Consider the following 11,393-nt stretch of genomic DNA (forward strand, 5'->3'; position numbering starts at 1 on the left):
ACATTATACATTTAATGTTAATTTTATTTAAGATATACTTAATTTAAATATATATTATATATTTATATAATATATAGATATCTATCTGTATAGATACGATATAGAGAGATATATCTATACTTAATTCTAGATACATAGATATCTTTTTTTTTTTTCGAGATAGGGTCTCACTCTGTCATCCAAGCTGGAGTGCAGTGGTGCAGTCATACCTCACTGCAGCCTCTGGCTCAAGTGATCCTCCCACCTCAGCCTCCCAAGTAGCTGAGACCACAGGTGCATGCTATCATACCAGCTAATTTTCTAACTTTTTGTAGAGACAAGATCTTGTTATGTTGCCCAGACTGGTCTGGAATCCCTAGCCTCAAGCGATCCTCTCACCTTGGCTCCTCCCAAAATGCTGAGATTACAGGCATCAACCACCACACTCATCCTTTTTTTAAAAAAAAAAAAATTTAATTTCGTGGGGTCACTGCTTACCATCTTTCAGTCAGAGGGGCAAAAACAAAGAATTCAAATTTAAAATGTAGTATTCAGAATTCATAGGGTCAGGCAAGGTGGCTCATGCCTGTGATCCCAGCACTTTGGGAGGCCAAGGAGGGAGGACATTGCTTGAGACTAGAAATTCCACACCAGTCCACCAGTCTGGGCAACACAGTGAGATCCCATCTCTATAAAATAAAATTAAAATTAAAAAAAAATTTACAGAACGAGAGAGATGCCAAAGTTTTCCAACCATGTGTAAGTATGTTAGCATTTCTACTGTTGAGGTTGTTGAAATTCAAAACTGCCCCTGGATAGGTTGGGGTACACCATTATTGGAATGAGTGGATGGATCAGGTGGGTAGTAGCCCATGAAGCTCTCACCCCCGCTCATTCAGCAATCTTCTCTGTGTATTCCCATTGACCTCTCTTGTATGATCCCCAGAAGCCTTCGCCATGCCCGTATCTGCCTTGCCCCGAACGGGCAGTGACCCCTTGTTGCTGAAGGCCCCTGCTCCCCTGGGAACTGTTGCCAACAGTCTCAGAGCCTCAGATGGGCAGCTTCAAGCCAAGGCACCAGCGAAGCCTCCCCGGACACCCTCCTTTGAACTGCCTGATGCCTCTGAACGTCCCCCAACGTACTGCGAGCTGGTGCCCCGAGTACCCCGTGTCCAGGGAACATCCCTGAGCCAAAGCTGCCCAGAGGCCCCATGGTGGGAGGCCGAGGAGGATGAGGAGGAAGAGAACAGATGTTTTACAAGACCACAGGCTGAGATCTCTTTCTGCCCCCCTGATACCTCCTCCTGCCTCCTGGGCCCCCAGAATCGGCCCCTGGAACCCCAAGTCCTGCATACTCTCCGTGGCCTGTTCCTGGAGCACCATCCTGGGAGCACTGCCCTTCACCTGCTATTGGTAGACTGCCAGGTGGGTCACCTGCTGAGATGCTCCTCCCCAGGCCCAGGGCAAGACCCCACCATACCTACATAATCACACTTCACCTGACTTCCCCATTCCCTTCCCCAGGCCACAGGCCTCCTGGGAGTGACCAAGGATCAGCGGGGCAACATGGGGGTCTCATCTGGCCTGGAGCTGCTCACTCTTCCCCATGGACGTCGCTTGAGGTTGGAACTGCTGGAGAGGTGAGCCAGCCGCTTGGAATCTTGGCTGGGGGAGGCCAATTCCCCCCGACTTCCCAAGGTCTCCAAACAGCTCCCCACTCATGGTTCCCCAGGGAAGAAGGGAGATGGGGCAATGCCACATCCTGTCCCACCTCACCCCTGCATTACAAACCTCCCCACTGCCCCCAGACCCTTGCCCTCCGCTTCTGCAGGCATGAGACACTGGCGCTGGCCGGGGCACTGGCGGTGCTGGGCTGCTGCGGGCCGCTGGAGGAGCGCGCAGCCGCACTGAGGGGCCTGGTAGAGCTGGCGCTGGCGCTGCGGCCAGGGGCAGCGGGGGACCTGCCCGGGCTGGCTGCGGTCATGGGCGCCCTGCTCATGCCCCAGGTTCGTGGGGAGCACGGAGTGGAGGAAGCTGGAGTGCGAGTGACTGGGAATACGGGAGAGGAGGCATGCGCAGGTCTCTTCTCCCAGGTGTCCCGGTTGGAGCACACGTGGCGCCAGCTCCGAAGGAGCCACACGGAGGCTGCGCTGGCCTTTGAGCAGGAGCTGAAGCCGCTGATGCGGGCTCTGGATGAGGGCGCTGGTGAGTGAAGGTCTGGGGCTTGGCATCCTCCGGGGACCCAGACCAAATTTAACAGAAATCTTTTTTTTTTTTTTTTTTGAGACGGAGTCTGACTCTGGCTCTGGCTCTGTCGCCCGGGCTGGAGTGCAGTGGCCGGATCTCAGCTCACTGCAAGCTCCGCCTCCCGGGTTCACGCCATTCTCCTGCCTCAGCCTCCCGAGTAGCTGGGACTACAGGCGCCCACCACCACGCCCGGCTAATTTTTTGTATTTTTTAGTAGAGACGGGGTTTCACCATGTTAGCCAGGATGGTCTCGATCTCCTGACCTCGTGATCCGCCCGTCTCGGCCTCCCAAAGTGCTGGGATTACAGGCTTGAGCCACCGCGCCCGGCTAACAGAAATCTTAATCTAGTCCTATGCCCTGTTCCTACGTCAGTTCTAGGCCCCGCCCTCCACACGAGACTTGTTCCTAGGCCACGCCCCCTTACCAGCCTTGATCCCAGCCCCTTTCCCTAGGCCCCGCCCCTTCGCCATAGACCCCGCCCCCCATACGGGGCTTGTGATCCTGGCCCCTGTCCACAGACCCCGCTGTCGCTCAATCCTAAGCCCCGCCCTTGCATCGGTCCTAGGTTCCACCTCTGCCCCATGCCCTATCTACAGCCCCAAACCCAGATCAGACCCTCCCCCTCCGCAGGACCCTGCGATCCCGGCGAGGTGGCGCTGCCGCACGTGGCACCCATGGTGCGCTTGCTGGAGGGCGAGGAAGTCGCGGGGCCGCTGGATGAGAGCTGCGAGCGGCTGTTGCGCACCCTGCACGGGGCGCGTCACATGGCCCAGGACGCACCCAAATTCCGCAAGGTGGCAGCCCAGCGCCTGCGAGGTGAAAGTTCCCTCTGCTCTGTACTGCAGACTTCAGATCCGGCAAGTTCTGGCCGGATCCCCCAAACCCAACCTGTCCCAGGAAGGGAACCTCTCGCCACGCCTCCCGGAGCCCCACCCAAACTGGGACGTCTCCACTGCGGGAAGGTTCTCACCCCAAGCAAACGCTGCTTCCAGCGGTATTGATAGGAACAGGGCCGTCCACCTCAAAACGGGCTGTCCTGCCCCCAGAGCCACCTCCGCGGGTCCCCACTCCCCCTTCCCACCTAGAACGATCCCGCACCCCAGGGATCTCGATCTCGAGGAACGCCCTGCTCCCTCCAAATGATTCCTCCCTCCTATCCTAGGGCAGCCTAGCCGACAACATCCCCCACCTTCCCCGACAACCTGGGATCCCGCCACCGGTGCAGCCCCACGTCCAGGCACAGCCCCTAAGGCGGGACCCCCAGGATCTGGCACCTGGAACAGGCCACCCCCTTGCACTCTAGTAGAGCCCCTCAGACACCCCACCCCCATTCCTGCAGAGGGTTGGAAGTTCCCTCCCCTCTGACCCCGCCTAGTCATCCCGCAGGTGGGGCAAGTCCCTCCCGGGCCGCTGTTGGGTCAAAGTCCTCAGGGGAAAGGCAGGTGCGGGAGGTTGGGAGGGGCGAGGCGGGCGCCTGGGCCCCGCCCCCAGCCCACCTGACCTTTTTTCCAGGATTCCGGCCTAACCCAGAGCTGAGGGAGGCCCTGACCACCGGCTTCCTGCGGAGGCTGCTCTGGGGTAGCCGGGGCGCGGGAGCTCCGCGCGCTGAACGCTTTGGGAAGTTCCAGCGCGTCCTCGGCGTCCTGTCACAGCGCCTGGAGCCTGACAGCTGAGAGCGCAGACCCCTTTCTTCACACCCGGGACCCCCAGGTTTTTGCAGACCCCGGAAGAGACCAAAGGAGTCGTCCCATGCTCCTCACGTCCTCAGGTGGAAACCTGCCCTGTGCCTCACAGCAGAGGTGGGGAGGGCAGTCAAGGTCATCCGGGTCATGGTGAACATGTGACCTGCAGATCTGGCATCAGAGGCCAGAGTTCAAACGTGACTCCACTTCTTAAAAGCTGTGATTTCTGGCAGATCACTTCATCTCTCTGTGTCTGCCTTTAACAAAATCATGGCTGTGCAGCAGCTCAGGCCTGTAATCTCAGCACTTTGGGAGGCTGAGGCGGAAGGAAGGCTTGAGGCCAGGAGTTCAAGACCAGCCAGGGCAACATGGTGAGACCTCATCTCTACAAAAACTGAAAAATAAAAACTTTTACAAAATGTAAAAGTTGAGGCTGTGTACTTTCTAAGAATTGTGGCTGGGAATGAGACCGCAGGTGGAGAATGCCTGCACACAGTAGGTCCTCAATAAGTGCTACCCATTCTCAGAAGCTGCAGTGCATTCAGAAGGGATGAAACTTGGTGTCCTGGCTGGGCGCGGTAGCTCACACCCATAATCCCAGCACTTTGGGAGGCCGAGGTGGATGGATCACTTGAGGTCAGCAGTTCGAGACCAGCCTGGCCAACATGGCAAAACCCTGCCTCTACAGAAAATACAAAAAATTAGCTGGGCGTGATGGTGTGCACCTGTAATCCCAGCTACTTGGGAGGTTGAGGCAGAATTGCTTGAACCCGGGAGGTGGAGTCTGCAGTGAGCTGAGATTACGCCACTGCACTCCAGCCTGGGCAACTGCGTAAGGCTGTCTCAGAAAGAAAAAAGAAAAAGAAAAGGAAACTTGGTATCCTTCTCCCTACCTGAGTCACAAGCAGACACCCACTGACAATGATATAGGCCAACTTCCAGAAAGGGGCAGGGTTGACCCAAGGTGTGCCCAAGATCACCTTCCCTTCCTCATTCCCTGCGTGGCCTGTAAGAAACGTGGTGTTAGATACTTCCAGTCCCAGTATCTAAATCCTCTAATAAGGCACCGACTCCAGGAACTTTATGTAATTTCTTTTTTTTTTTTTCCCATTTTTGTATAAAACAAAATGGCCGGAGCCGAGCGGCAGGAAGAAAAGATGTAAAACATGAGTATGTACATCAATGGTGGAACGATGGTAGAAGGCACAGCGGGTCCGTCCGGAGTGACAGGTGGGATTTGGTTGGGGATGGAGGGGGCAGCAGGTTACACAGGTCTCAGCCGAAGCCACGGGGTCAGAAATAAAGTGCATAGGTCCTGGGGCCCCCCGTGGCCCAGAAGCAGCAGCCGACAGCCCCCTCTTCCCGCCTCTGGCAGGGTTCAATTGAGTGTGACTCGCAGGTAGGAGGTGGGCACGTAGCCCTCGCCTCCCTCTTTCCGCCTGACCCGGGTCCAGCCGTCCCCTTTGTCTTCTTCCATAAGACTGAGGTCTTCACCCTCGGCCATAGAGATGGTGCCCTCACTGGACCCTGTGATGGGGTGGGGTGGGCCCAGATCTGCTTTAGGCAAATGTATTATTTTATTTTTTATTTTATTTATTTATTTTTTTTTGAGACGGAGTCNTCTCAGCCGAAGCCACGGGGTCAGAAATAAAGTGCATAGGTCCTGGGGCCCCCCGTGGCCCAGAAGCAGCAGCCGACAGCCCCCCTCTTCCCGCCTCTGGCAGGGTTCAATTGAGTGTGACTCGCAGGTAGGAGGTGGGCACGTAGCCCTCGCCTCCCTCTTTCCGCCTGACCCGGGTCCAGCCGTCCCCTTTGTCTTCTTCCATAAGACTGAGGTCTTCACCCTCGGCCATAGAGATGGTGCCCTCACTGGACCCTGTGATGGGGGTGGGGGTGGGCCCAGATCTGCTTTAGGCAAATGTATTATTTTTATTTTTTATTTTTATTTATTTATTTTTTTTTGAGACGGAGTCTTGCTCTGTCACCCAGGCTGGAGTGCAGTGGCGCGATCTCGGCTCACTGCAAGCTCCGCCTCCTGGGTTTACACCACTCTCCTGCCTCAGCCTCCCGAGTAGCTGGGACTACAGGCGCCCGCCACCTCGCCCGGCTAGTTTTTTGTATTTTTAGTAGAGACGGGGTTTCACCGTGTTAGCCAGGATGGTCTCGATCTCCTGACCTCGTGATCCGCCTGCCTCGGCCTCCCAAAGTGCTGGGATTACAGGCTTGAGCCACCGCGCCCGGCCGCTATTTTTTATTTTTGAGACTGAGTCTCGTTCTGTCGCCCAGGCTGGAGTGCAGTGGCACGATCTCAGCTCCCTGCAACCTCCGCCTCCTGGGTTCAAGGGATTCTCCTGCCTCAGCCTCCCAAGTAGTTGGGATCACAGGTGTGTGCCACCGCACCTGGCTAATTTTTGTATTTTTAGTAGAGATGGGGTTTCAACATGTTCGCCAGGCTGGTCTGGAATGCTTGACCTCAAGTGATCTGCCTGCCTCAGCCTCCCAAAGTGCTGGGATTACAAGCCTGAGCCACCCGCCCAGCCCTGCTTTAGGCGAATTTAAACTGAACCTAGCCAGAGACACTGCCGCCCATCCCCCGCCAAGCCCACTCTGGCCATTCTCACCTTCAAAGTGGTAGATGGCCACACAGTGACCTATGGGCGATGTGGGTTCCTCCTCGAAATCCTCATCAAACTCCGTGTAAATGGGGGTATCCTGGCTCTCTTCCAAGGGAGGCTCTTCAGAGCTGTTTGGGGAGAATTCGGCAGATAAAGACAGCCCCCCTGGGACCCTGGGAACAGACTCACTGTGGCGTCACCCCTCACCTCTCCTTGGTGTCCTGTGATCCGCTGTTCCTGCTGCTGTCTGGTGGGGCGCTAGCAGGGGGGTCGGGAGGCCGGGCGTGCCGGCTCAGGCTGTCTCCCCGGTTGCTAAGGACTCGACTTTCAGCTTCTGCCAGCCACGCCTGGGAGTAGGGGACGGCAAAATCGTTCCAGGGCAGAGCTCTGGGGTCAGCTCACTCTGGACTCAGAGGTTCCCTGAGATCACCCACGCACAGCCAAGGCTGTGATGGAAAACAGTTGGAGACCCCCCCAGCTCCGAACACCTCCCCTCTCCCCGACCCCCCAACCCCCGCCCCAACCGGCAGTGACTCAGCCAGGCACGCTGGCTCCCGCCCCTCCCCAGGGTCTTTTCTGACCTCATACTTCTGCACTTCCAATTTCAGCCGTTCGATGTTGCTCAGGGTTTCAGCGATCTGGGGCTCCAAGCTGGCGGGGTCTCCCATCTGGGGTGTCTTCTCATAGACATCCTTCATTTTCTTTAGGGCTTCCCTACGACAAGGGAGACAGGAAAACATAGTTCCGTGCGAGATTTCTTGTTGCTGTTTTGTTTTGTTTGAGTCAGGGTCTTGCTCTGACTCCTCCCCCAGGCTGGTGTGCAGTGGTGCAATCATGACTCACTGCAACCTTGACCTCCCGGGCTCAAGTGATACTCCTGCCTCAGTCTCCTGAGTAACTGGGACTACAGGCCTGCATCACCACACTCGCCTGATTTTTTTCAAAAATTTTTAGTAGAGATGGGGTCTGGATATGTTGCCCAGGCTGGTCTCAAACTTCTGAGTTCAAGGGATCCTCCTGCCTCAGCCTCCCAAAGTGCTGAGATTAGAGGCATGAGTCACCAGGTTCCATGTGATTTAACAAGCAAAATACAGGGGTTTTGCATCAAGGAGCAAATAGCAAGGCAGGACAACGGTTAAGGATGCAAATACTAGTGCCCGACTGCCTGGGTTCGAATCTCAGTTTGAGTATTTCCTAGTTGTGTGAGTTTGGCTTAAATCATTGAACCCCTGCTGCTGTTTGCTTATCTTGGAAATGGAGATAATGATCCAACTATCTCATGTGGGTCATGGTGAGGATTAATATAATGCCTGATACCTAGTAAGTCCTCACTATTACTGATAAACATATTGAGTACCTACTGCATACAGGTACTATTCTAAGCATCAGAAATATAACACTGGGCTGGCCGCGGTGGCTCACATCTGTAATTCCAGCATTATTTTGGGAGGCTGAAGTGGAAGGATCACTTGAGGCCAGGAGTTCAAGACCAGCCTGGGCAACAGTGTGAGACCTGTCTCTAGTAAAAAATTAAAACAATTTTTAAACAATTAAAAAAAATGAGGGGAAGGAGGGGGTGGGGAAAAAATAAATAAATATAACACTAAACAAGACAGGATCTTAAGTCTGCATGCAATCTCTCAGGAAAACTTGAGAATTCGAATAAATCCATGTACACTGTTTAGAATAGTGCCTAGCATACAGTAAGTGACTAATAAATACTGTTATCATTATCATTAGTTTCTCATCCCTGCCTCCTCTATGTCTGTACATACAGGTAGTCACAACTATAATAGACCTTTGGAAAAGACCAGATCTGAGCTCAACTTCCTTCCAGCTATTTTTTATCTTTTTCTGAGACACAGTCTCACTCTGTCCCCCAGGATGGAGTGCAGTGGCGCAATCTCGGCTCACTGCAACCTGCGCCTCCCGGGACTCTTGCGCCTCGGCCTCCAGAGTAGCTGGGACTACAGGCGCACGCCACCATGCCTGGCTAATTTTTATATTTTTAGTAGAGACAGGATTTCCATACGTTGGCCAAGCTGGCCTCAAACTCCTGGTCTCAAGCCATCTGCCTGCCTTGGCCTCCCAAAGTGCTTGGATTACACGTGTAAGCCGCTGCACCTGGCCAACTTCATTCCGGTTCTAATACCTGACCCACTTTACAGATGAAGAAACTGAGGAATTAAAAGATGAAACAAGCTGCCCAACACCTCAGAGATGAAGCTGGAAATCAAGTTCAGTTTGTCGTGACTCTAGAACATGCACCCTTAATCCCTCCACCAGAGAAACCCAGGAACTAGAGAGTTCTGAATGGAACTTTACACCGATAAAAACCATTCTAAGAGGTTACATGCAAATGGCAAAATATAATTTGGCTGCCTGTTTGCAAGTGGTAAACGTCATTCCTATTATGTAACAGGACTGGGAAGAGGATTTTGTTGCTTGGAAAGAGTGAGTAAAGATTCTTTTTTTTAATCTGGCAGATTTTTTTATTGTTAATATTTTACGTGTTTGAGCTGTTAGATAACCATATGCTGCTTTTTTTTTTCTTTTAGCCAATTAATGTGGTGAGCTAGATGGATACATTTTTTGATATTGAACCATCTTTGCATTATTGTGATAAAACTCAATGAATGGTAGCTTTTTTCTTTTTTTTTTTTTTTAGTTTTTAAAAAAATTTATTTAGGTTTTTCTTCTTCTTTTTTTTAAGAGATGGGGTCTTACTGTGTTGCCCAGGCTGGCCTTGAACTCCTAAGCTCAAGCGATCCTTCTACCCAGCCTCCCAAAATGCTGGGCTTATAGGCATGAGCCACCACGCTCGGCTAATGTATTATTACTATTATTATTTGAGGTGGAGACTTGCTGTATCACCCAGGCTGGAGTGCAGTGGCGCAATCTTAACTCACTGCAACCTCCACCTCCCAGGTTCAAGAAATTCTCCACCTCAGCCTCCCAAGTAGCTGGAATTACAGGCACGTGCCACAATGCCCAGATAGTTTTTGTATTTTGTTTGTTTGGTTGGTTTTTTGAGACGGAGTCTCGCTCTGTTGCCCAGGCTGGAGTGCAGTGGCGCAATCTTGGCTCACTGCAAGCTCTGCCTCCCAGGTTCACAACATTCTCCTGCCTCAGCCTCCTGAGTAGCTGGGACTACAGGTGTTCGCCACCACGCCCGGCTAATTTTTGTATTTTTAGTAGAGACGGGGTTTCACCATATTGGCCAGGATGGTCTCGATCTAGTTTTTGTATTTTTAGTAGAGACAGGGTTTTACCATGTTGGTCAGGCTGGTCTCAAACTCCTGACCTCATGTGATCCACCCACCTTGGCCTCCTAAAGTGATGTATTATTTTGTAAACACTGGATTTGCTTGGCTAGGATTTTGCATCTATTATCATAAATAAGGTAAAATGAGCCCTCGATTTTATCTTCTTGAATTCTTGGCCATTGATTTGGGAATCAGGATTCGTCAGCCTAAAGAGGCTAACAGCTTTCACTCTTTTTCTGTTTGCTGGGATGACTTGTATAAGATAAGAAGTAACTGTTTCTTTTTTTCTTTTTGAGACAGGGTCTCACTCTGACACCCAGGCTGAGGTGCAAGTGGTGCAATCACAGCTCACTGCAGTCTCAATTTCCCAGGCTTAAGCCATCCTCCCACCTCAGACTCCCAAGTGGCTGGGACTATAGACACAAACCACCACATCCAGCTAATTTTTTTATTTTTGCTAGAAATGGGGTCTCACTCTGTTACCCAGGCAGGTCTCAAACTCCTAGGCTCCGGTGATCTTCCTGCCTCAACCTCCCAAAATGCTGGGATTGCAGTCGTGAGCCACTGCATCTGGCCAAGAAGTAACTGTCTCTCATAAGTGTGGTAGGAATCACCTGTAAAACTGTCGGGGCCTTGGGATTGTTGGGGAGATCTTTGAGTATCACTTAAATGTCATTCATTTACAGACCAGGGCAGTGGCTCGTGCCTATAATCCCAGCACTATGGGAGGCCGAGGCAGGCAGATCAACTGAGGCCAGGAGTTCAAGACCAGCCTGGCCAATATGGGGAAACCCCCGCCTCTACTAAAAATATAAAAATTAGCTAGGCGTGGTGGTGCATGCCTGTGGTCCTAGCTAATCAGCAGGCTGAGACACAAGAATTGCTTGAACCTGGGATATGGAGACTGCAGTGTGCTGAGATCATGGCACTGCACTCCAGCCTGGGTAACAGGGTAAGACCCTGTCACAAAATAAAATAGAATAAAATAAATAAAAATAAATAAATAAATAAATAAATGGAAATCATCTACTATTTTATCATGTTCCTTGCCTGCCCTTCCCCACCCCACCACCTTACCTCTGGTCAATCTCCTTCTGAAGTTCACGACTGCGTTCTTCTAACTGCTGTTGAAGCCGCTTTCGCTGCTGCTCTGGGGGCAAATGGCTAAAATCCTCGGTCACCACTGTCTGCAAGGTGGGTAGAGGGCTGAATTTGGGATCAAGGAGTCTAGGCTGCCGGACTCTGCACCCTTCTGAGATATTTCACTTCCTTCCCCAGCCATGGTTCTTGGTAGCAAGGCCATGCACAGAGCAAAGCGGGTCTGGGTTGGGCAACCAGGGAAGAGGGGCCCAGCCAGCGGCAGGAAGCGAGCCCAGGGTCCCGCCACCCGCCGCTGGGCAGGCTAGGGCCACCACCTTCTCCTGCCCCGAGGCCTCACTTACCCCACGGCTGCCTCGAAGGCTGCGGAAGGATGCTAGCCTCGGTTTGACCGACTTACTGATCTCGCTCAGTATGGCCAAGGGGTCACGGCCGGAGCGGGGGGACGGGGGTCCGTTAGGCAATGCCGAGGGTACGGGACCCCCCAGGGGGGAGAGGGGTGGGG

The 11,393-nt window shown here is 52.8% G+C and overlaps 2 protein-coding genes across 8 annotated transcripts in view; one reads left to right on the plus strand and one right to left on the minus strand.

Moving 5' to 3' along the window:
- The window catches only part of SH2D3A (SH2 domain containing 3A), a 16,443-nt gene extending 12,108 nt beyond the window's left edge, over nucleotides 1-4,335 (plus strand). For 2 of the 5 annotated variants that reach the window (XM_017880011.1, XM_017880014.1), the window contains 5 exons: nucleotides 926-1,404; nucleotides 1,504-1,619; nucleotides 1,811-2,184; nucleotides 2,858-3,043; nucleotides 3,740-4,335. In XM_017880011.1, coding sequence (XP_017735500.1) covers nucleotides 926-1,404; nucleotides 1,504-1,619; nucleotides 1,811-2,184; nucleotides 2,858-3,043; nucleotides 3,740-3,900 — 1,316 coding nt within the window. In that variant the 3' untranslated portion in view covers nucleotides 3,901-4,335. The other 3 variants (XM_017880013.1, XM_017880012.1, XM_017880016.1) reach the window with 3 other exon arrangements.
- Nucleotides 4,336-5,549: 1,214 nt separating this feature from the next.
- The window catches only part of TRIP10 (thyroid hormone receptor interactor 10), a 14,709-nt gene continuing 8,865 nt past the window's right edge, over nucleotides 5,550-11,393 (minus strand). For 2 of the 3 annotated variants that reach the window (XM_017880018.1, XM_017880017.1), the window contains exons 10-14: nucleotides 10,868-10,977; nucleotides 7,106-7,238; nucleotides 6,732-6,871; nucleotides 6,531-6,652; nucleotides 5,550-5,785 (exon numbers count right to left, since the gene is read on the minus strand). In XM_017880018.1, coding sequence (XP_017735507.1) covers nucleotides 5,637-5,785; nucleotides 6,531-6,652; nucleotides 6,732-6,871; nucleotides 7,106-7,238; nucleotides 10,868-10,977 — 654 coding nt within the window. In that variant the 3' untranslated portion in view covers nucleotides 5,550-5,636. Of the gene's footprint in view, nucleotides 5,786-6,530; nucleotides 6,653-6,731; nucleotides 6,872-7,105; nucleotides 7,239-10,867; nucleotides 10,978-11,232 lie in introns of all 3 variants that reach the window. The other variant, XM_017880019.1, reaches the window with a different exon arrangement.

The sequence above is a fragment of the Rhinopithecus bieti genome, unplaced genomic scaffold (assembly GCF_001698545.2).
Source record: "Rhinopithecus bieti isolate Rb0 unplaced genomic scaffold, ASM169854v2 scaffold_10589, whole genome shotgun sequence".
NCBI classification, from domain to species: Eukaryota; Metazoa; Chordata; class Mammalia; order Primates; family Cercopithecidae; genus Rhinopithecus; species Rhinopithecus bieti.